Genomic DNA, 25,680 nt, shown 5'->3' on the forward strand with positions numbered 1-25,680 from the left:
ACTTCTTTTTCTTTTTTTTTTTTTTTTTTTAGATAGGGTCTCACTCTGTTGCCTGGGCTGAAGTGTAGTGGTGATCATAGCTCAGTGCAGGCTTGAACACCTGAGCTCATGCAATCAATCCCCCCACCTCAGCCTCTGGAGCGTCTAGGACTACATGTGCACATCACCACACCCAGCTAATTTTTGTACTTTTTGTAGACTGGGTTTCACCATGTCGCCCAGGCTGATCTCGAATTCCTGGTCTCAAGTAACTCAACTGCCTCGGCCTCCCAAAGTGCTGGGATTACAGGCATAAGCTACCACGTCCAGTCTCAAAATAATTTAAAAGGAAAATTTCCCAGGGCTGGTAGTCTTTAAAATTAAAGCAAATTTTAATTTGGCATATTAAAAAGAGTTCACACAACTCTGTGAAATTTCCAAAGACCAACAATAAAGAAAAGAACCTAAAGACAATGGGGGAAAAAAAGAAAAGGGAAAAAAGAACAAGTCACCTAAAAATGGAAAAGAATCAACCTAGCATCAATTTTCACATCAGCAATAATAAATGGTAAAATATAAATTCTACGTAAATTTGATTTTCTCCCTATAATATTAGAAACCAAGCATCAATCAAGTATAAGAGAAGAATAAAAGCACCTTACATCATAAATAGACTAAGGATTTAATTGCCACATACCCTAAGACATTACTCTAGGATGAAGGAGGAAATCAAGAAAAAAAAGAAGAAATGGGATGCATGAAACAAAAGATTCAATTGAGAAGAGCAGTGAAGGGGTAATCTGAACAAGTCAGCTAAGCAGCAGGCTGAGAAAGTCAATCAAATCTGGGGCCAAAGCAGCCAGATCAGACATGAAGAGATCAAGACCATCCTGGCCAACATGGTGAAACTCCATCTCTACTAAAAATACAAAAAATTAGCTGGGCATGATGGCACGTGCCTGTAGTCGCAACTACTCAGGAGGCTGAGGCAGGAGGATTGCTTGAACTTGGGAGGTAGAAGTTGCAGTGAGTTGAGATTGTGCCACTGCACTCTAGCCTGGCGACAGAGTGAGACTACATCTTTAAAAAAAAAAAAAAAATGGAGCCAAAGAATAAAGGGATCCAGGAAAGAGGTGGCTAAGAAAAATGGGGGTTTCCTGGAATATGTACTGCTGATTGAGAGGTCAGAAAAACAATACTATGAAAACATGATCAAAGGTGTAGTATGCAAGAAGAAAAAGCAAGTAAGAACCGTAAACTGGGCCACGTGTGGTGGCTCACGTCCGTAATCCCAGCACTTTGGGAAGCCGAGGTGGGTGAACTACCTGAGGTCAGGAGTTTGAGACCAGCCTGGCCAACATGGCAAAACCCTGTCTCTACCAAAAATACAAAAATTAGCCAGACATGGTGGCACACGCCTATAATCCCAGCTACTCAGGAGGCTGAGGCAAGAGACTCACTTGAACCTGGGAGGTGGAGGTTGCAGTGAGCTGAGATTGTGCCACTGCACTCCAGCCTGAGTAAGAGTGAGACTCTGTCTCAAAAAAAGAATAGTAAACTGTTTATAAGTCATGGTTTTTGGTTTTAATATGAGACAACTAACCAGTTAAATCAGAAGGAAGAACCAGTGGGTTTCAAGAAAAAAAAAAAGGAATAGATTTTGCACAATTTGTGGTGTTCGGACTAGAACTCATGTTTGCATATTTCAACTTCACATTAAGGCCTATTTCAACACATAGGAAAATGTTTAGCATCAAGAGAATAACTTTACTTTGGCAGTACATTTGGCTTTTTTTTTGGATTCAGCTATTTTGAGGGTAAATAAACATTTTTGCATAGTCATGGTCCTGGTTATTGGCTATTAATTTACTCTTCTTTAAGATAAAAGAGCCAGGGCAGGGGCCTGTGGCTCATGCCTGTAATTCCAGCACTTTGGGAGTCCGAGGTGGGCGGATCACGAGGTCAGGAGATCGAGACCATCCTGGGTAACATGGTGAAACCCTGTATCTACTAAAAATACAAAAAATTAGCCGGTGGTAGTGGTGGGCACCTGTAGTCCCAGCTACTCGGGAGGCTGAGGCAGGAGAATGGTGTGAACCTGGGAAGTGGATGTTGCAGTGAGCCGAGATCACGACACTGCACTCCAGCCTGGGTGACAGAGTGAGACTCTGTCACAAAAAAAAAAAAAAAAAAAGAAGGGCTGGACGTGGTGGCTCACACCTGTAATCACACCACCTTGGAAGGCTGAGGTGGGCGGATCAGTTGAAGTCAGGAGCCCGAGACCAGCCTGGCCAACATGGTGAAACCCATCTCTACTAAAAACACACAAAAAAATTGCTGGGTGTGGTTCCACACATCTGTAATACCAGCTGCTTGGGAGGCTAAGGCAGGAGAATCGCTTTAACACGGAAGGCAGAGGTTGTGGTTGCAGTGAGGTGAGATCACGCCACTGCACTCCAGCCTGGGCAACAGAGCAAGAGACCCTGTTTAAAAAATAAATACATACGTAAAATAAAAAAGGCAACTTGTCAGCTCTGATTTTTTTTTTTTTTTGAGACAGAGTCTCGCACTGTCACTCTGGCTGGAGTGCAGTGGTGCAATCTCGGCTCACTACAAACTCCACCTCCCAGGTTCAAGCAATTTTCCGTGCCTCAGCCTCCCAAGTAGCTGGGATTACAGGCGCGTGCCACCACGTCTGGCTAATTTTTTTGTATTTTTAGTAAAGACGGGGGTTTCACTATGGCCAGGCTGATTTCAAACTCCTGACCTTGTGATCTGCCCGCCTCAGCCTCCCAAAGGGCTGGGATTACAGGTGTGAGCCACCGCGCCCAGCCAACTCTGATCTTATTATTAAAATTGCTGATAGTTGAGCATGAACCAAATAAACATTCATCAGTTCTCTCTCAAAATGATTCCCTAGGATTTCTTTTAATGCAGCTATCACCCCTTCTCCCTTATCATCTCTTACATTGTTTAGACTAATACTTGATTAAATAGATAGTTTTCTGCAGTTTTTAGTTCAATTCCATTATTAATTTCAGTCACAGTTTTCAAAGGGAGTTATCTATAGTGTCTTAGTCTATATGTAAGATTCCACCCAAGTTATTATTAACCTAAGAAAAAAGGTAAAGTTTATGCCCTGGCTTTGGTATACAGTACTAACAAAGGTTCTCAGAATAAGAATGAAAGGCTTTTCAAAGAAGGAGAGAAGGCTAAGGAACTAGGAACGATTCTAGATTAAAGCAAACTAATAAAACTTGAATACAAACATAACAAAGGTTCCTAGACTAGCCACTGGATTTAAAAAGAAAAAAAGCTGTGGGATAGGGGCGTGGCAGCTATAAAGAATACGGGACAATCCAATCCAATGTCAATATAGATTGTATATAGTACCACATCAATGACAGACTTGTACTGTGTAAGTCTATAAGTAAGTCTGTCATATGGAAAGATAGCATTGTTCTTAGGGAACAGATCCTGAAACATTTTGGGGTGAAGGGTTATGGTATCTATAAACTACTCTCAAACTGTTTAGAAAAAAGTGTTGCAAAATTTCTACAATTGGTGAATCTGGGTGAAAGGTATGGTGGTGTTCATTTAACTAATACATTTTTTTCTATAGATGTGAAACTTTTGAAAATTGAGAACTTGGGGATAATAACATGACCTTTAGACTAGGCATTAAATTGTCTTAGATATGACAATCGCTTTTGTTTTTAGAGTCCAGGTCTTGCTCTGTCGCCCAGGCTGGAGTGCAGTGACGTGATCTCGGCTCACTGCAACCTCCGCCTCCGGGGTTGAAGCGATTCTCCTGCCTCAGCCTCCCAAATAGCTGGGACTACAGGCGCCCGCCACCACACACGGCTAATTTTTTGTATTTTTAGTAGAGAGAGGGTTTCACCGTGTTAGCCAGGATGGTCTCAATCCCCTGACCTCATGATCCGCCCACCTCGGCCTCCCAAAGTGCTGGGATTACAGCCGTGAGCCACCGTGCCCAGCCCCAATTCCTTACTCTTTATCTTTTGTGTTAACTACTGTAGGATTTTGCTCTGTGGTTACCAAGAGGCTTACAAAAAAATTTCATAGTTACGACAAGCCATTTTAAGCTGATAAAAATCTGACTGCATTGAAAAACTACACTTCTGCTCTGCCCATCCCCCCCCCAATTGTAAATTGGGTGTCACAGTTTCCATCCTAATAACAACGTACAGTATTCTTGAAAACTGCGGAGAGGAGAATTTAAGTGTTCCCACAACAAAATTAGTAAGTATGTGAGGTAATGCGTATGTGAATTAGCTCAATTAGTCACTCCACAACATATACATATTTCAAAACAACATGTTGTATACAATAAATATGCACTTTTGGCCAGGCATGGTGGCTCACACATGTCATCGGAACAATTTGGGAGGCCAAGGCTGGAGGACCACTTGGGCCCAGGAGTTGGAGGTTGCAGTGACCCATGATTGTGCCACTGCACTCCAGCCTAGGTGACAGAGAGAGACCCTGTCTCAAAAAAAAAATAAATAAATATGTAAACAAATATATTTATATTTATTTTCTCAAAAATAAGAACTATGGAAAGAGATACATACACACACACACATGCATGCACACATTCATGCATACTTACATACATACTAACTATAGTTCAAGTTTTATCACAAGGGAAAGTGAAGGGAAGACGTGTGACCGCCTTACCGCAGCATCAACATTAGCAGGTGAGTCTCCATTAGGGTCTGCCAGCATAGAAATGACACTAATCATGATGGTTTCCACTGTGTGGATAGGCAGCCAGCGTTCTTCTGGCTTTTCATAACCATACTTATCTTCCCCAGGCTCATGAAGAATAGAAATGCACACATCACCATTTTTATCAACTGCAAAATTCAAGAAGAGGCTTGTTTCATATATTGCTAATTTGGTTATACACAAAATTATCAATTACAAATGTGACCCTGATTCACACAGTACCTTTATCAAACATGACACATACACAGAAGTTAATGTCCAAAATGGAACGTGTTGACTTTTTTAGGAAGACTATAGTATAGATTTTACCAAATACACAGGATCCATCTGACAAATCCAGTAGGAATGTAAGCTATCTTTTTCATTTATGTAAAACATAAAGCTATCTAGTATGTAGATGGTGCCTAACATTTACATGTCCTAAGTATAATATAATAAATGAATAAATAGCAACTATTGGATGCATTCTTCATTTGCAGAAAGCATATTTTTCCAAATACCAGCAACTGAGTTTCTATGTAATGGCTTCCTAGTTTCCCCACTAACTTACCGACTTAAATGAGTGATAGTCAAAGGCCGAGAGATTTTCCTAAGAAATGTGTTTTTACAATCATATAAAGGCAAAATTGTATTTTCTGGGAAAGGAGTATATTCAGATTCACAAAACAAACATGCCATACTGCCAATGAAAACTCATCAACATATATGACACTCATGAGGCCTCCTTTCCATGAACACATTTAATAAGAAAAACATCCTTATTTTTAGGAGACATGTATTGACCTGTTTAAGTGGTTCGGCAAAAAGTAAAATACTACTTATTGATTTAAAAAAACATCTTAATCCACTAATTCATTTATACATCATACAAATAATCCCTATTGTGAAATGAATCTTTTATGGTAATGTTTACCCACTGTAAAATTTTTTTAAAAGCATACTTTGAGGAAGAAATTTTAGAAAGGAATTTGAGTAGTGACAATATTTATGTATATTTCATTCCTAAGTTATCCTATATAGTCTAACAAATTTGTGAATAAATATAATTCTAAATGTTAGTTTTCATTTCATGACATCAGTATTTCTGCTGTTATGAACTCTGGGTAATCAGAATCAAAGTCTGTATATACCAATCAATATCACTGCTCTCTTAATTCAACAAATTCTTATTTTTTGGTGTTGTTTGTTGTTGCTGTTTTGGTTTTTTTCGAGACAGGGTCTCACTTTGTCACCCAGCTGGAGTGCAGTGGTATGATCACAGCTCTATGCAGCCTTGACTTCCCAGGCTCAAGCGATCCTCCTGCCTCAGCCCCTGAAGTAGCTGGGACCATGGGCACATGGCATGATGCCTGGTTAACCTGGCTTTTGTTTTTTTTTTTTTTTTTGGTAGAGATGGGGTCTCACTATGTTGCCCAGGCTGGTCTGAAACTCCTGGCTCTAGCAATCCTCCCACCTCAGCCTCCCAGGCAGTTGGGACTATAGGCACATGGCACCATTCCTGGCTTTTTTTTTTTTCTTGGTAAAGATATCGTCTTACTATATTGCCCAGGCTGGTCCCACACACTTGGGACACTCCCACAATCAGCCTCGCAAAGGGTTGGGATTACAGGAAAGAGCCCCTGCGCCAGCCAACAAATGCCTACTGCATGCCAGGCACACATGTGACAGAGAAGTACAGCAGTGAATGTATGACAGGAAAGGCCCGCGTCTTCAATGTTTTATGTATGAGTTTTTCTATAATTAAGGTTCCTCTTCCCAATCCATCCCTATCTGCTAGTAAAATCTATTAACTAAAATAGAATCAGGGCAAGAGTAACATTGAGGGCCAGGCGTGGTGGCTCAAGCCTGTAATCCCAGCACTTTGGGAGGCCAAGGAGGGTGGATTACCTGCGGTCAGGAGTTAGAGACCAGCCTCGCCAACGTGGAGAAATCCCATCTCTACTAAAAATACAAAATTAGCCAGGCATTGTGGTACACGCCTGTAATCCCAGCTACTCGGGAGGCTGGGGCAGGAGAACTGCTTGAAGCCAGGAGGTGGAGGTTGCCGTGAGCCAACATGGTGCCATTGCACTCTAGCCTGGGCAATGAGTGAAACTCCATCTCAAAAAAAAAAAAAAAAATCGAAACTTGTAACGCTACAAAGTTCAGCATAGAGTATTACTATTTTACAATGTTTTCTGTACTTATTGTGTAATAAGAATTTTTTCCAAATCATTTTTCTTTAAAAATATGCTATTAAGTATGTGCACAGAATTCTAACACCACAACGTAAGATCCATTTTCCTTTTTTAAAAAAAATCAAGCTATCGCTAATCCGGGATCTTTACATTTTTAACCTTCTCATGTCATTTTAAACATACAGTTTATTTTAGAATGAGAAGATTTTTTAGGCTTAATACCTATTATCAAACTATATTTTAAAGGATTGTATCAATTTATACTGCCATCAGCAATCTGAGATGTCCATTTCATTGCCTCGTCAAGATGAACATTTTCCTTTATTGATGCTGTTTAAATTTTATACATGACATCTGGTTTAATTCACTTTTCTAAATGCTTTGGGGTGACAACTTTCCACGGATCTCACCTGTATGTCTCTCCTCTTCTGTGAAATGTCTGTTCTTATCCTTTAGCCAGTTATGGACTTCATGTTTACTTTTCTCTTGCCAAAACGTTTCTCAGTTTTCCCCGTATAATTTTTGCCTGTTACTTTTTTCTTTCATTTCAGTGTTCACTAGAGATGGAACTAAGCTACCTGGGCCGGGCACTATGGCTTGGCCCACTGTAATGTACGGCTGGCCTGTAATCCCAGCACTTTGGGAGGCTGAGGTAGGCGGACCTCCTGAGGTCAGGAGTTCGAGACCAGCCTGGCCAACATAGTGAACCCATCTCCAAAAACAATACAAGAATTAGCCAGGCTTGGTGGCACACACCTGTAATCCCAGCTACTCAGGAGGCCGAGACAGGTGAATCACTTGAACCCGGGAGGCGGAGGTTGCAATGAGCCACTGCACTCCAGCCTGGGCGACAGAGTGAGACTCTGTCTCAAAAAAAAAAAAAAAAAAAACCACTCAAACCAAAACAAACAAAACCAAACTACCTAAACAACGCATACACTTCTAGCTATCTCCTTTTTCTTGAGGTCATGCATCTAAAATTCTGAAAAACTGATTTACCCTCATCTTCTCTATTTACTTACTACTCGGGTATTCCTTTATTCTCCTAGAAACTGGCTTCTTCTCCCTAGCAGGATGCTACAGCTGTGTCCACAAGTGGTCTGGATAACATATTTATTCTCCTGGGTACTTTTACCTACCTGAAGTCACCCCTCTGGGCCAAGACAACTAATACTATGACAACACTTTGCTGGATACATTTTCCTCCCCTGGCGTCTGTGGTACTCTTGTTTTCCCCAGGTTCTTGAACCATTGTCTCACTCACTTTCTAGTTTTCATCTTCCTTAATCTGACCTTGCATGTTATCCTAATCCCCAACATTAACTGTACTTTCCCTAGGAAAATTAACCCATTCATTATCATGTTATCTATCATCTTGATACAGTAACTCCCAAGGCCCTTAAGCTCAATGCTGAACCCTAGACTAGTTTTACCTAATTATCTAACTGGATGTAGCAAGTATACCACAAGAAAAACTGAATATATGTAAGGTCAGTCACAAAAAAACTATTTCCCTATAATAATTTTATAACATCTCTATAATTCACCTACTATACAATTTACCTATTTGAAGAACACAATTTAATGGTTTCTGTCTAGTATGTCTACAAAGTTGTACAATCAATACCACAATCAATTTTAGACTATTTTCACCCTACAATGAAACCCAGTACCAATCAGCAACCATTCCTCAATCCCCCCACTTCCCCTCCAGCAGTAGGGAACCACTAACCTACTTCCGGTCTCTATGGATCTGCCTATTCTTGACATTTCATATAAAGAGAATCGTAACCTGTCACCTTTTACGACTGACTTTATTCACTTAGTGTAATGTTTCCAAGGTTCATCTATGCTGTAACATGTATCACTACTTCATTTCTTTCTTTTCTTAAGAAAACAGTATCATGTAATTCATTTCTTTTTATTGCCAAATAATATTCCATTACATGGATCCACATTTTGTTTTTCTATTTATCAACTGATGACATTTGGGCTGTTCCTACTTTTTGGCTGTTATGAATAATAAACGCTGCTATGAACACTCATATTCAAGTTTTTTCTGGACACGTGTGTTCAATTTTCTTGGTTATGTTCCTAGGACTGGAACTGCAGGGTCATATGGTAACTATGCTTAACCTTTTGAGGAACTGCCACACTCTTTTCCAAACATCCGCACCATTTACCTTCTTGCCAGTAGTGCACTGGAGTTCTAATTTCTCTAATTCCTCATTGACACTTGTTATTATCTTTTTGATTATAGGAATCCTAGTGGGTAAAAAGTGGTATTTCATTATAGTTTTCACTCTATAATTATTTTTGCAAATGGCCAGTCAATCCTAAATTCTTACTTTTCCATTACCATCCACCTCTGGCAGTCAAGTCAAAGAAACTAAACTGCCCTTCCTGCGACACTATTCTTAGTTCAAGCTTTTATTGTTTTGTACTCAAATTATTGCTAAAATGCTCTACCTCCCTGCTATCTCTCTGACTTCCCCTTCCAATCTTCTATGAGTATAATCTTTCAAGAAGGAAAATGTAAGAGGAACCTATTACATAGCTTTTATATTTTTTGTCATTTTCTCTTTTTGTCATGACAACCTACTATTATGCACAGCTTTAAAAGTCATTAATTAAACAAGGCCTTACAGCCTCAAGAACAAAGTTCAAGCCAAGCATCATCTTCGTTCAAAATTCCATCTAAGACCGGGTGCAGTGGCTCATGTCTGTAATCCCAGCACTTTGGGAGGCTGAGGCAGGCGGATCACTTGAGGTCAGGAGTTTGAGACCAGCCTGTCCAATATGGTGAAACCCTGTCTCTACTAAAACTACAAAAATTAGCCAGGCGTTGTGGTGGACGCTTGTAATCCCAGCTACTCAGGAGGCTGAGGCAGGAGAATCACTTAAACCTAGGAGGCGGAGGTTGTAGTGAGTCAAGATCGTCCCACTGCACTTCTGGGTGACAGAGTAACACTCCATCTCAAAAAAAAAAAAACGAAAAAAAAAAAAAAGAAAAGAAAAAAATAAAAAGTCTCTTCAATCTGAAAACAAAACACAACACCATTTTATCAGTTGTCCTCTTAAACTACCTAGGTGATTGCTATCTTCTTACCAGAAGGGAATTCTCCCATGTATTTGCTTACATGTATGTTTTCACTTAATTTTCACAGATAGAAAACATAGGCCTGGCATGGTAGCTCATGCCTGTAATCTCAGTACTTTGGGAGGACAAAGTGGGCAGATCACTTGTGCCCAGGAGTTCAGGACCTGCCTAGCCAACAACATGGTGAAACCCATCTTTACAAAAAAAATACAAAAATTAGTTGGGCGTGATGACGTGTTCTTGTCGTCCCAGCTACTTGGGAGGATCACTTGAGCCCAGGAGGTCAAGGCTGCAGTGAGCTGTGATCATGCCGTTGCACTGCAGCCTGGGTGGCAGAGTGAGACCCTGTCTTAGAAAAACAGGACGGGAAAGGATGGGAGAAAGGGAAGGGAGGGAGGAAAGGAGCGAGAGAGGGAAGGAAGGAGAAAAGGAGGGGCAGAGTTGGGGAAGGAGAGACGGAAGGAGGGAGGGAGGCAGGCAGGCAAGCTAGCTTAAGGATCCAAGACGGTTTGCCTAGAGTTACACAGCTAATCTGTGGTGAAGCCAACATTCAGAATCTGTTTTATCTTCTTCGAAACAGGTACAAAACGATTGCCTATTATAATCAAGTAATGCAAGTGAAGGTAGAAAAGAAACTGCCAAAAGCCTAGGAAGAGATAAAAGTCAAAGCACAAGAGGCAAGTGTCACCCATTCATGCATGCCCGCATCATGCAGGAATACGGTTAATGCATTCTGCCACAAACTGTTAGAGATATTTTCCCCTTCTTACTGGTAGGAAAAATAACTCTCTTTTATGATCACTGCTGCCTTAGATGCAATAAAATATGCTAAGTCCCTTGGCTCCCAGTACTTTTCCATTTGCCAGTTCCAGTCTCTCATAATGCCCATCTGTTTTTCAAGCCTTGGCTTCTATTACATATTCCATATCCTTCTGATAAATCCTTGTTTAACTTCATTCAATCATTCATTCCTGTCTGATTCCAGCTTAAACTAATATATACGTGTTTCTATTCCCTGCACCCAGAAGTCTTGATGATGAGAAGCAAAATGCAAATTAGTATAATAGCCTAAAGCGACAACTCTGATTACACAGTCAAAATAATTAGAAAAGAAATCTCTGCAAGTTCTATCATACAAAACAAAGCCAAAAGTTCAGAGACTGTTTTACAAATAGAGCTTATCTAGCCTAACCTTTGGGGATTTTATTTTACTTTATAAAAACAGAGAAATTTTCTTTTTATTTTTTAAATAAGACGTAGCTACTGGGGGCTTATACACAGGGGAGAGGGTCCAGCGGCAGCTGGCTAGGCAGGAGAACTGCCGCCATGTGGATCTGAAGTGGTAGCTCTTCTTTAAGTAAAAAAAGTCAATGTCATCGCTACACGCACAGCCATACTAGACGCTTTCCAGGCTTAAAAAACATAATATGTTGTTTCATATGACACTGTCAGTAATCTTACACCTAAGAATATACATAGAAGAGTTGTCCATGGTATAAAAATAATAGGAAAACCTATAAATTACAAAACCAGGTTCCATAATTTCTGTGTTCTTTGTAATAGCCAGTGAATCACCTAATACCTTGATAATTATTCGCTTCATTATAGGAGCTCTATTGATGTCACGCTCCGTAACCATGCCTCTGGTTTAAAATACGAGTCTGAAACCAAACTGAAAACTAAGTAAATAAATAAAAAAATAACTTTTCCCCCATGATCTCTGTTTCTCTTTCTCTCTTTTTGAGACACAGTCTCACTCTGCTGCCCAGGCTAGAGTGTAGTGGTGTGATCTCAGCTCACTGCAACCTGCGCCTCCCGGGTTCAAGCAATTCTCGTGCCTCAGCCTCCAAAGTAGCTGGGATTACAGGTACGTGCCACCACGCGTGACTAACTTTTGTATTTTGAGTAGAGACGGCGTTTCATCATGTTTGCCAGGCTGGTCTCCGAGTCTTGACCTCAAGCGATCCGCCTGCCTGGCCTTCCAAAGTGCTGGGATTACAGGCATGAGCCATTGTGCCTGGTCTCTCCTCCTTTTACAGGTTTCAGTACACAGCCATGTGCACAATGAACACAGTACAAACATGCCAAAGCAATTTCACTGAGAAACAGATCTTTCTTATTGACCTTCAACACTTCAATGACAGGTCATCACATTTACAAACGTAAAAGTAAAACTAGATAAACTTACCATTTGGGTGCCAGATTTCTGTAATGAATTTCATTTTAGGAGGTCGGAGGGGATAATCTTTTGGGAAAGTAAGATGAGCCTTAAAAACACCACCTTCACTGGAAAAAAGAACAAAAAGAAGTTCTTGCCTATAAGTTCCTGCTTTTAAGTATAGAATTGTTAAAACAAATATAAAACAAGGGGGCTAGCACTAACACCGAAAATGAAGTCAACAAATAATCTGGATTCCCCACAGGCAGTTACTTTCTCAAATAACCAGTTGAAGAAACTGTCATCGCTATCACTTTAATTAAACTTTCAAGAGAGCTAGTAAAATGAAATCATCTGCTAAAAAGACATTCAGACCAGATCAGATCAGATCACATTACTGCTATGCTACAAACCCTTCCATCACTTCCCAATGCACTTAAAACAAAATTCAGAAGGTTTAACATCACCAGTTTCTCTACGCTGATTTCAAACTGTCATTCCTCTCTGTTCTAACCAGTCTTTTTTCTGTTCTTAAATACATCAAACCCTTTCTCATCTCAAAACTTATGCACATTTTCTTTTTCCTTATCTAGGAACAGATACACTGCCTCCATCTATCCGTTTATTCATTTGATCATTTAACAAATATTTACTCAGCATTTATGTGTCAAACTCTAGGGGTATAGCAGCGAAAAAAACCTCAACGAGTTGATATTCTAGTGACTTTCCAGAACAGCACTGTAAAAGAGAACTGTAATATTGGAAATATTCTGTTATTTGTGCTGTCCAATAATGTAGCCACCAGCCACGTGAAATAAGCCCGTGACTGCTACTTCAGACAACGCACCTCAGACCACTCACACTGAATTAGCAGTTACTCTCAAGGAATCACCAAAAGAACAATACAGTGACTTGTATACACTAACTAAAACCAAAGAGATCCAGTCAGCCTTAAAGGGCAAAAATACTAAATTCCTGTCTTGTGGCCTTGGCACTAAATGTTTCCTCTGTTGGAAATACCTTTCTCCCTTTGTCTTCTGATTAGCATTCAGTACTCAGCTTAAACGTTACCTCTACAAAGATTTTATTTGACTAAAATCTAAACTAGCCACCAGGTCCCCTCTAGTACATTGACCACTTAAAATTTCTTTATTGCAATACCATTTGTACATGTGATTCTTCTATTGTAATGTGTCCAACCATTAGAGTCATGATTGCGGTTGTTTCAGATCAGTGAGAAATGAAATTCTCAGCTCATTAAATGGTTTCCATTCACTGAACAAACACACAATGATTACTCAGGTACTCTAACCACTGGTCTACATAAAAGGATACAACAGAGAACAAAGCATCAGAGAGCACTGGGGAGCTTATCATTTTAGTGGCAGAAGGAAAATATCTACCAAGAAAAATTACCAGTAGTAAGTGTGGTCATAGCATGACATGAGGAATCTATTAAGTTTTTAAGAGCAGGTATTTCTAAAATTAGCTCACGTGTCTTTAAAGAAAAAGTGGGAGGCCAGACACAGTGGCTCATGCCTGTAATTCTAGCTACTCAAGAGGCTGAGGTGGGAAGGATCCCTTCAGTCCAAGAAGTTGAGGCTTCAGAGAGCTGTGATTGTGCCACTGCAATGCACTCCAGCCTGGGAAACAGAGCTGGGCCCTGTCTCAAAAAAAAAAGAAAAAAAAAAAAGAAGACAGGAAAGAAAAAGCGAAAAATTGGGAGTGTGTTGGTATACACATAGAAAAATGTCCAGAAACAGGACATCAGTACATAACAATAGTTAATTAACAATAGTGTAGCGTTACGAGATCTTTTACTCTCTGCTCATTTTAATATAGCTTGAACTGTTCACAAGCAAGTATGAATTTTTATCGCTTTTTCTGATCATAAGACATGGGGGAGGTGCAGATTAAGTTTAAAACAAGACACAGATCAGCCAGGTGTGGTGGCTCACGTCTGTAATCCCAGCACTTTGGGAGGCTGAGGGGGGTGGATCACGAGGTCAGGAGATTGAGACCATCCTGGCTAACACGGTGAAACCCTGTCTCTACTAAAAATACAAAAAAATCAAACTAGCCGGGCGAGGTGGCGGGCGCCTATAGTCCCAGCTACTCGGGAGGCTGAGGCAGGAGAATGGCATGAACTCAGGAGGCACAGCTTGCAGTGAACCCGGATTGCGCCACTGCACTCCAGCCTGGGCGACTGAGCAAGACTCTGTCTCAAAAAAAAAAAGAGAGAGACAGATCATTAACACCAAACATTCCTGAATAATTAGGAAATGTCACAGGACTCACAGTATAAAAAGTCAGTGACCTTGACCATACAATTTTTTAAGTAAAACGCAGTAAGAAAAAAAAACTGTAAAGGGTTAAAGAACAGGGTAGTAAAGTACTTAAGCATAATAAACAGGACAATTTATACAAAAAGTTTAACAGTTGAAGAAGATAGTAACTAGATGGGGAAACTGTACAAATCAAGGGCTTTAAAAGAGATATTCAGAAAAAATGAAGAAATGAAGTAAGGCCCACCATAGGGCCTTACTTTTCTTTTCTTTTTTTTTTCTTTTTGAGATGGAGTCTCACTCTGTCGCCCGGGCTGGAGTGCAGTGGCCGGATCTCAGCTCACTGCAAGCTCCGCCTCCCAGGTTTACACCATTCTCCTGCCTCAGCCTCCCGAGCAGCTGGGACTACAGGTACCAGCCACCTCACCCGGCTAGCTTTTTGTATTTTTTAGTAGAGACGAGGTTTCACCGTGTTAGCCAGGATGGTCTCGAACTCCTGACCTCGTGATCTGCCCGTCTCGGCCTCCCAAAATGCTGGGATTACAGGCTTGAGCCACCATGCCCGGCCGGGCCTTATTTTTCAAAACTGATGAGGTTGTCTAGTGAAGGGAAGAAGCCCGAGGGCTTAAGGGAATAGATACAGACTGGAACAGCTGTTGTCAAGAGGGCATTACACCAACAAGAGTTCAGTCTTTATCTTCTCATCCTGTTGCTCTATGTGAGTTAGTGCCAAAATGGGTCTTAAGATATATTGATTATTGGCTGGGCACGGTGGCTCAAGCCTGTAATCCCAGCACTTTGGGAGGCTGAGACGGGCGGATCACGAGGTCACGAGATCGAGACCATCCTGGCTCACACGGTGAAACCCCGTCTCTACTAAAAACTACAAAAAACTAGCCGGGCGAGGTGGCGGCGCCTGTAATCCCAGCTACCCGGGAGGCTGAGGCAGGAGAATGGCGTGAACCCGGGAGGCGGAGCTTGCAGTGAGCTGAGATCCGGCCACTGCACTCCAGCCTGGGCGACAGAGCGAGACTCCGTCTCAAAAAAAAAAAAAAAAGATATACTGATTATATTGACTATTTTTTCAAGCAGGGCTGCAAAAGCAATTTAATGAGTCACTAGCAAAATTTTTTTGTTAACAAAAATAGAAAACAGAGTTTATCACAAGTAGTTTCAGTTATATAATCCATGTATGTGTTTTATTCACTAATCTATATACACATATGTATGCACTGGGCCATGATGTAAAGTATTTCTAATTACAGGTTTGAAAGCCACAATTACACAAAACAGCCAATTGGTGGCACGCGCCTGTAATCCCAGCTACTTGGGAGGCTGAGGTAGGAGAATTGTTTGAACCTGGGAGGTGGAGGGTGCAGTGAGCCAAGATTGTGCCATTGCACTCCAGCCTGGGTGACAGAGTGAGACTCCGTCTCAATAAAAAATAAAATAAAAAAAAGAGTCTATGTAAAAGAACATCAAAGGCAGAGCCACAAAGCCCCTGCACTTGATTCTACTGGCAGCCACGTGCCACTTGATTCCTTGACAACATGAAGTCAGCTTTCCCATGTCACTTACTTTGGACTGGTTACATTCACTCAAAAGGTTCACAACAAACAGCTGACTGGAATCTTCATCGTGAAAAACTGATTTAGACCCTCTAAATTGTTTTCAATCTCTAAAATGTCAACGAAATTCAACTAAAAGGGTAGCCCTAAAGATTTAAAGCACACAACTTTCACTCTATCTGAAAATGGCCTTGCCCACTCTAAAGCAACCATGGTGTTTCTGTTTTCTCCTATCTGTGAACCCCTCTTCTTCTATTTTACCTGTGGAAATTCTACCTGTCCCTGCCTTTCTTTTTCTTTCTTTTTTTTTTGAGATGGAGTCTCGCTCTGTCACCCAGGATAGCACAATCTTGACTCACTGCAACCTCCGCCTCCCGGGTTCAAGTGACTCTCCTGCCTCAGCCTCCCAAGTACCTGGGATTACAGGCACCCGCCACCACGTATGGCTAATTTTTGCATTTTTAGTAGAGACAGGGTTTCACTATGTTGGCCACGCTAGTCTTAAACTCCTGACCTTGTGAGCCACGGCGCCCGGCCTACCTGCCTTTTTTTTTTTTTTTAAATGCTTAACTCAGTATCAGTAGTACCCGACTTGTGCATGCAAACTTCTACCAAGCAGCCAAATTAGCAAAGAGAAATCCCAAAACCCACAGAGAACAATAACACTGTTGACTAAACATTAACATGCCACATATTCACTCTTGATATACAAAGATGATTGTGGCCAGGCGTGGTGGCTCATGCCTGTAATCCCAGCACTTTGGGAGGCTGAGGTGGGCAGATCACTTGAGGTCAGGAGTTCAAGAACAGCCTGACCAATATGGTAAAACCCTGCCTGTATTAAAAATGCAAAAATTGCCAGGCGGCTCAAGCCTGTAATCCCAGCATTTTGGGAGGCCGAGACGGGTAGATCACGAGGTCAGGAGATCAAGACCATCCTGGCTAACACGGTGAAACCCCATCTCTACTAAAAATACAAAAAACTAACCGGGCGAGGTGGCGGGCGCCTGTAGTCCCAGCTACTCCGGAGGCTGAGGCAGGAGAATGGCGTAAACCCGGGAGGCGGAGCTTGCAGTGAGCTGTGATCTGGCCACTGCACTCCAGCCTGGGCGACAGAGCAAGACTCCGTCTCAAAAAAAAAAAAAAAAAAAAATTGCAAAAATTAGCCGGGCGTGGTGGCAGGCGCCTGTAATCCCATCTACTTAGGAGGCTGAAGCAGGAGAATGGCTTGAGCCTGGGAGGCAGCGGTTGCAATGAGCCAAGATCGCGCTACTGCACTCCAGCCTGAGCCACAAAGCAAGACTCCATCTCCAAAGATGATAATAATAATAATAAATAAAATAAAATTTTAAAAAGGCATCAATGAATTCAAAATATCTTTCATTACACATTATCTTCATCACAGATACTACAATACACTTACTATCATGATATTAAAAAGAGGTGTGTATGCCGGCCACAGTGGCTCACACCTGTAATCCCAGCACTTTGGGAGGCTGAGTTGGGTGGATCATGAGGTCAGGAGCTCAAGGCCAGCCTGGCCGAGATGGTGAAATCCCATCTTTAGTAAAAAGTACGAAAATTAGCCAGGCACGGTGGCAGGTGCCTGTAATCCCAGCTACTCAGGAAGCTGAGGCAGGAGAATTGCTTGAATCTTGGGGGTGGAGGCGGCAGTGAGCAACAGAGTGAGACTCTGCTTCAAAAAAAAAAAAAAAAAAAAAAAAGGAAATATGTAACCAGCAGTTTCAAATTTGAAAGGGTTGAAAAACCCGGGCCTAGTTCAAGTTTCTTCCATGAGGCCTCCTTTACTGTTTTGGTGTTAAATTATAAAAATCTTACAAGATCAAGTCCTACCTACCACTCTGCCATATTTATTTTATTTAAATGATGTGCTGCATGCTGCCGTCTGAAATTAGCTCAACATTTCCTGTTAATCTATAGTCCTGTTGTACCTGTCTCTTGTCCGATCATTTTATTTCCCACAGTTCACTATCTACTAGTCTAAGATATGTGGGAGTCATGTGATCACTGCCTTGGCTGTGCTCTGCGGGCACTGCTTTCCGCCGGGTTCTGGAGCCATCACCCCTTTCGCCTCTCGGTCTCCCGCAGGTGCAATGGAGGAGAAGGATGAGAAAGCATGGCTGCCGCTGGCCCTTCTGTGGCCTCCAGTCGCCTGTCTGTGACTTTTGATGCTGTTATTGATGTTCTTCCTTGGCTTCAGCAGCTATTTTTGCTATAATAATCCTGCTGCCCTTTAGACTCAGGATAAACGGGATATGCAGGTGAACACCATGAAATTCATGCGGCTATATGCCTGGTATGCTTGGCCCAGTGTGGTTTTGTGTTTCTTTGGTGGCTTTTTAAAAGACCAAGTATTTGGAATATGATGGGGCACAATTATTTTTAGCTGTTTCATTTACATTGGACAGGTTGTTTTTGTTCTGGGTGGAATATTTAATGTTTTTTGGCTGATGGAATTTGAAAGATTTGTGTTTGGGATTGGTGGGGAGTGCTTAGCAGTTGCCCAGAATACATATGCTGTGAGCTGGTTTAAAGACAAAGAATTAAACCTGGTGATTGGACTCCAACAATTTAGCCTGGCTAGAATTGGAAGTACAGTAAACACGAACTTCATGAGTTGGCTGTATTCTAAGATTGAAGCTTCATGGGGTTCTGCTGGTCACACAACCCCTGGAGTCACACTTAAGACTGGGGGTAACATGTCTTCTTTCACTAATATGTGCCTTCCTTGGCTCTTGCTTACTTAGATCCCAGAGCAGAGAGAATCCTTTATAAAGAACAAAAAAAGGCGGGGGGGGGGGGGGGGGGGGAGTTTTTTAATTAACTGACGTAAAGGATTTCTCCTTACCCCTGTGGCTCATATTTATCATCTGTGTCTGCTAGTGTGTTGCCATGTTCCCTTTTATTAGACTTGGGAACGTTTTCTTTACAGAGAAATTTGGATTTTCTTTCCAGGCAGCAAGTGCAATGAACAGTGTTGTATATGTCGTATCAGCTCCCACGACCCCGTATTTGGGCTCCCGGTGGACGACACAGGGAAGAACAGCATCTGGGTTCTGTGTGTGGTCGCAGCCACTCTTGTGTCCCACATGATGCTGGCCTTTATGATGTGGAGCCCTTGGGTTGCTATGTGTCTTCTGGGAATCTCCTAGTCATTGCCTGCCTGTGCATTACGGCCAATAGTGGCATCTGTAGTTCCTGAACATCAACTGGGAACTGCATATGGCTTCACGCACTCCATTCAGAATCTTGGGTTGCCCATGATTTCCATCACTGCTGGGATGATACGGGGTACTCGGGGATATTTGTTTTTTACAAGTTTTCTTCATTGCCTGTGTTTCTATGTCACTGTTATCTATGGTCTTACTCTTATTTTGTGAATCATGCCCAGGGTGAGAACCTCAATTACTCCACAAAACAAAGGGGAGAAATAAAATTTGCCCATACTTAATAAGTTTAAATGACTGTGTCATGAGAATGGGCTTTGTGCATCATTGGTTTGAAAATCTCCATTTTAAAAAATTTAGTCATTAGAAAAAATAATGGAATGGCAAGTTATATTTATATCCAAATACACCTATTTCAAAGTGTATCTGTGAGAACTATTTTAGCCTGGGTCTTCCGTACTGTATGTTGCTGAAGAATTCTACAAAAGGCCAATCAACAATGAAAGGTTTAGAAAACTGCTCTGGAACATCCAGGTGAACTTCAGAAAAGAACAGTGAAAAAAGAAAAACACTGGAGCTTCTGTTATCTTCATTAAGTATGTATCTTAGGGATACGATCTTTCCTTTATCTTATAGCAGAAAAAGAAAATGGCATTGTCATAGGCATTCCCTGTAGTGGTAGGGAATAATGCCAGAAAATATGTGAAGATTTTTATGAAGTCTCTTTCTGTTCACAACCAGTAGCTTGTGCTCTACTCTGTGGTTATGTGGACTACTGAGCAGTGACCCTTCTGAGTTTATTTCTCTGTTACTGAGGACCCTAATTTCTTCTTTTTTTTTTTTTTTTTTTTTTTTTTTTTTTTTTTTTTTTTTTTTTTATGTTGAAAAGATATATATATATATATTTAGAATTGGGCAGCTGGACTCAGTTTAGATGATCCCAATTTTGTTGGCAACATCCAAAGCGTCGTAATCAGGAGCTAGTCGAACATATGCCTTTTTCTCTCCATCAGGCCGAATCAGGGTGTTGACCTTGGCCACATCAATGTCATAGAGCTTCTTCACAGCCTGTTTAATCTGGTGCTTGTTGGCTTTAACATCCACAATGAACACAAGTGTGTTGTTGTCTTCTATCTTCTTCATGGCAGACTCAGTGGTCAGCGGAAACTTGATGATAGCATAGTGGTCAAGCTTGTTTCTCCTGGGGGCGCTCTTCCGAGGATATTTGGGCTGCCTCCGGAGTCGCAGTGTCTTGGGCCGCCGGAAGGTGGGTGACGTGCGGATCTTCTTTTTTTTGTGGCTGTGGACACCTTTCAACACTGCTTTCTTGGCCTTTAAAGCCTTCGCTTTGGCTTCGGCTTTAGGAGGGGCAGGAGCTTCCTTCTTCGCTTTCGGCGCCATCTTGTGAAAAGCGAGGACCCTAATTTCTTAGGGACACAGTATTATAGTACAAACTCTCCATACAGTTTTTCATATAATCTAATTAGTAACTACAAAGTATCCTTCAAATTATAATTGACATTTACAAAGATAAATAACAAAACCGCAAAAGGGGGAAAAGTAAGATTTTTTTTTTTTGCTATTATAAGCAACAGAACATTGAAAGTTTGAAACATTTCCTAAGCATAGGGTTTTTACCCTAGAAACGAAACTGTTAAGACCAAATTTAAGTAATTGTTCAAAGTCACTCAACTAAGAAGAGTGGTAGAGTTAGAGAGCTAACCAAAGGCAGTCCCCAAAGTCCATGTCCTTGAACACTACATGATAAACAGCAAGGCATTACCACTGATCATTCAATTTCTAAGCAATGCAGGCACTAGGTTCATTCCCTCCAGAATTTCATTACGGAACAGATGGCTTCTGCCTCTACATCTTACATAGGACAGTAAAATAATTCATAACTGGAATAGAATTTTGCAACTGTAAAATAATGTAATTCCGAGTTTTGGTTAACTGATTCTTCATTTCCTACATCCACCCAAGGTAAGGCAATATTATAAAACACATAATCTTAAGATTCTCCAAAATTTTCATACCATTGCCAGTGCTTTAAAACAAAATAAATAAATAAGGCATACTCCTTGAACAGACCAGCCACTGGTGATGAAAGGAAAAGAGAGATAGAAGATACACAGACATCGTTCATTAATAATTTATAAAATGTTATAATTATACAGTGATATCCAGGTTTCTTAAACTTTCTGGGTTTTTTGTTTGTTTGTTTAAGACATGGTCTAGCTCTGTTGCCCAAGCTAGAGTGTAGTGGCATGATCTTGGCTCACTGCAGTCTCCTGGGTTCAAGTGATCCTCCCACCTCAGCCTCCTGACTGCAGGCATGCATCACCATGCCTGACTTATTTTTGTATTTTTTGTAGAGACAGAATTTCACCATGTAGCCCAAGCTTGTCCCCAACTTCTGAGCTCAAACGTTCCACCCTTGGCCTCCCAAAGTGCAGGGATTATAGATGTGAGCCACTGTGCCCATCCTAAACTTCATTACTGCAAACCTATTGCCACTTCTACCTGAAATTTCAATTTCTGTGGATGTGAGTGGTTATCCATACTGCTTGATAATCAGTCTGAAAATAGTTGGTATACCTTACCAGTTCACAATGTATATTTCCTAGAAAAACCTTAAAGACTACTGCACTGGAAAGACTCATTAATAAAAATAAACATGTAATGCAATATAAAGATGAGTATGACTGAATTAAGACTTGTGGCAACTATAGGAGTCTCAAAGTAACCCTTGAATGTACCAGTTATCAATCACATAGACTGAAGAGAGTGGAGTGCCCTCTAGTGACTAACTGAGGGCTAATGAGGGCACGGTGAGATAATCACACCAGCTTTTACAGAATTTTGGTTCAGTATTATTTCTATTACCTAATTATAAAGTAGTGAATTAACCACTTAGGTCTGGGTACCATCTGAGCCTATACTAATTTATTTTCAATCCTGTGACACCCCTACCCCCCAGTACAAGCCTCTACTTCCCTTCACAGGCAGTTATTTATACATAAGGTGTATACATTCACTCCCAACAGCGCTCTTCCAACAATTCCAAGATGGCCTCTACTCTCTCCATTCCACTGAAACAATTACAAGAACATCACTACTTTCTTACTTTCTGTTAAGACAACCTTTTTTTTTTTTTGGAGACAGAGTTTTCCTCTTGTTGCCCAGGCTGGATGGAGTGCAGTGGCACGATCCCAGCTCACCGCCAATGTCTGCCTCCCGGGTTCAAGTGATTCTCCTGCCTCAGCCTCCCGAGTAGCTGGGATTACAGGCACGCACCACCATGCCCGGCTAATTTTGCATTTTTAGTAGAGATGGGGTTTCTCCGTGTTGGTCAGGCTGGTCTCCAACTCTTGACCTCAGATGATCCTGCCTGCCTCGGCCTCGTACACCACCACACCCGGCCAACAACAAATCCATTCTATGAAGTACATGATCCTTGGTAGCATTTTAAAAGGCTTACTTCTAACAAACCTTTCTTCATCCCCCTGTATCTTCCTTTGCCTTTCTCAGGTCCTGACCCAGGAACATCTCTCTCTCTTTCCTGAGCAAAGGCTACTGATCTCAGGAAGGCACAGTCCAGAAGTGACCGCCAGAATTCTCAGCAGCATATACACACTCCAGAGGAGCTGCCAGAAATACTGCTGTGACTCACATCTCAATTCAACAGCCAACACTTTTAAAAATGTATACCAAAGACCAGAAACGGTTTTGTTTTCTTTTTTGAGATGGAGTCTCGCTCTGTCGCCAGGCTGGAGTACAGTGGTGTGATCTTGGCTCACTGCAACCTCCGCCTCCCGGATTCAAGCGATTCTCCTGCCTCAGCCTCCTGAGCAGCTGGGACTACAGGTGTGCGCCACCATGCCCAGCTAATTTTTGCATTTTTAGTAGAGACAGGGTTTCACCATGTTGGCCAGGATGGTCTCGATCTCCTGACCTCGTGATCTGCCCGCCTCGGCCTCCCAAAGTGCTAGGATTATAGGCGTCAGCCCCAGCGCCCGCCCAGAAATGGGTTTTTATTAGTGAAAAGAAAAAGTGTTTGTCTTTGGTGGAGCTGGAGGTACACAGCATACAGTCAGTTATGCGAGGCTTTACGACAGGGTTATGATCTGAGAAAGGCGTCCTTGGGTGACTCTGTACATCACAGTGAACATACACAAGCCTACAGGGTATGGCCTACTTACATACCTGGGCTTTAGGATACAGCCTATAGCTCCCAGGCTACAAACCTGTACAGCATTTTACTGTACTGTATACTGTAGGCGATTATAACACAATGGTGTACATCTAATCCTGAGAGGTCAGGGGTTCGAGACCAGCCTGCTCAACATGGTGAAACGGCATCTCTACTAAAAATACAAAAATTAGCCAGGCATGGTGGCAGGTGCCTGTAATCCCAGCTTCTTGGGAGGCTGATGCAGCAGAATCACTTGAACCCAGGGGACAGAGGTTGCAGTGAGCCAAGATCACGCCACTGCACTCCAGACTGAGAGACAGAGCGAGAATCCATCTCAAAAAAAAAAAAAAAAAAAAAAAAAATTTTTTTCAATGAGGCCCTTAGAATTGAGCTCCAATCTGGATTCCCAACCAATGCTCAATACAGACATCAGTTTAGGAGAGTTTTTCTTGTTTTCATGTACGTAATACAAGGGTAACTAGATTCTGTCACTGAAATGTTGCTGTGTCTCCCAAGATGGTGATGTTGAAAAACTACAAGAATAGATCTGAACTTCACCTGGCTCACATCCCAGGTGTGGTAAGTGGGTAAGGATCTGGCTGCATCAAACATCTTTTGGTGAAAAAATTGTTAGGAAATGTGCTTTCAAATAACAGTAAGGTTAGGAGGAAGCACTTCCAGATGGTCTTCAATGGCTACTGTTATCTGCCAAAAACCTTAATCATGTGGGGTAGCCAAATTCAGTTATCTCAGTTTGTAAAACTTATCAATGCAAACTACAATCAGGAAACACATCAGCAAAACTTCAGATTGGCAATCGTTATCACAAACACAAATGTCCACACTGTGGTTCAACTCTGTATGTATCAGCTTAGCCTGGCACAGAAATAGCTCCAAATCTTCTTTTCTATTAGCTGTTTTCTGAGGAGGAAAAGAGCTACTAACTAAGAAAACCTAAAAACAACTACTTGACCATCACCAAAAAAAATGTTTGATGCATCCAAATCCTTACCCACTTAGCAGCACTGAGATGAAGGTTAAATGAGAAAGTATAGTCCAGACCTCAAGAAACTCAGATCTAGATCTGTCCCTGTCACTCAGTTGTATGGCTTTAAGAAGGTCACTTCCTTTTTTTCCCCCAATACCTGAACTGCTGCAAAAAGCATGGAAACTTGTATCAGTCACCAATGTAAGGAAGTCTTGATGCATCTTTGTGTGTGTGTGTGTGGGATGGAGTCTCGCTCTGTCACCCAGGCTGGAGTGCAATGGCGCTATCTCAGCTCACTGAAACCTCCATTTCCTGGGTTCTAGCGATTCTCCTGCCTCAGCCTCCTAAGTAGCTGAATTACAGGCGCGTGCCACTACACCCGGCTAATTTTTTTTGTCTTTTTAGTTGGGACAGGGTTTCACCATGTTGGTCGGGCTGGTCTTGAACTCATGACCTCGTGATCTGCCCACCTCAGTCTCCCAAAGTGCTGGGATTACAGGCGTGAGCCACCGCGCCTGGCAGATGCATCTTACAAAACAATACATACTAGTAAATTTAAGTTAATCTGCAAACATTCAGAGCAGAAAATAAGACTGTGGTCTTTGCATCTAGAAATGTACTACACGAAATATTTTTAAAATTCTACTTCTCTTCTTCTACTCTTATTTAATACCACTACATTGTTGTCTATCCTTAAGTCATTGGTTTAACAATTAATAGTCAGTTAACAGATTATCATATAGTCTAACAATAACTTCCAACAAACTAGGAGAAAGTGACCATTAGTTTAGTTTAGGATAAGAACACCTAGATTCTAACCAGTATTCGGTGGGGACTCAAGTAGAGAACCACAAAAATAGACGATCTTGAAAATTCTCCTTAGCCTTCTTAAAACATTGATGTGTATAACACATTCTCAATTAAAATGTCCAAAAAATACATAATTATCCTGCCTCCTGAATTCAAGTGATTCTCCTGCCTCAGCCTCCTGGATAGCTGGGATTACAGGCATGCCACCACGCCCAGCTGATTTTCATATTTTTAGTAGAGACGGGGTTTCACCATGTTGGCCAGGCTGGCATCAAACTCCTGACCTCTCAGGTGATCCGCCCACCTCAGCCTCCTAAAGTACTGGGATTGCAGGCGTGAGCCACCACACCCGGCCTGAAACTATTATTTTTAATAGCAACAGGTCTTAGACATTAGAGATTCAAGGAGAACACAAAAACTCTTCAATGATCCAATTCAGTACAAAGGATACGGAATACAATCATTTCTCCTGCTCCCTAA

The 25,680-nt window shown here is 41.5% G+C and overlaps 2 protein-coding genes and 1 pseudogene across 2 annotated transcripts in view; 1 reads left to right on the forward strand and 2 right to left on the reverse strand.

The window, feature by feature from the left end:
• The window catches only part of UBE2G1 (ubiquitin conjugating enzyme E2 G1), a 101,863-nt gene that overhangs the window by 13,725 nt on the left and 62,458 nt on the right, over nt 1–25,680 (reverse strand). The window contains exons 3-4 of the mRNA XM_023184506.2: nt 12,197–12,294; nt 4,681–4,859 (exon numbers count right to left, since the gene is read on the reverse strand). Coding sequence (XP_023040274.1) covers nt 4,681–4,859; nt 12,197–12,294 — 277 coding nt within the window. The remainder of the gene's footprint in view (nt 1–4,680; nt 4,860–12,196; nt 12,295–25,680) is intronic.
• Nucleotides 18,281–19,491, forward strand: LOC111521242 (annotated as a pseudogene).
• LOC111521245 (60S ribosomal protein L23a) lies at nt 20,039–20,628 on the reverse strand. Its single transcript, XM_023184507.3, has one exon. It carries the CDS (start codon nt 20,606–20,608, stop codon nt 20,138–20,140), a length of 471 nt encoding a protein of 156 aa, XP_023040275.1. The 5' UTR covers nt 20,609–20,628; the 3' UTR covers nt 20,039–20,137.

This window comes from Piliocolobus tephrosceles, chromosome 16, assembly GCF_002776525.5.
Source record: "Piliocolobus tephrosceles isolate RC106 chromosome 16, ASM277652v3, whole genome shotgun sequence".
Classification (NCBI taxonomy): domain Eukaryota; kingdom Metazoa; phylum Chordata; class Mammalia; order Primates; family Cercopithecidae; genus Piliocolobus; species Piliocolobus tephrosceles.

Bases quoted from the DNA above. Each gene is read 5' to 3' on its own strand.
- LOC111521245 (XM_023184507.3), bottom strand. From the start codon at position 20,608: ATGGCGCCGAAAGCGAAGAAGGAAGCTCCTGCCCCTCCTAAAGCCGAA.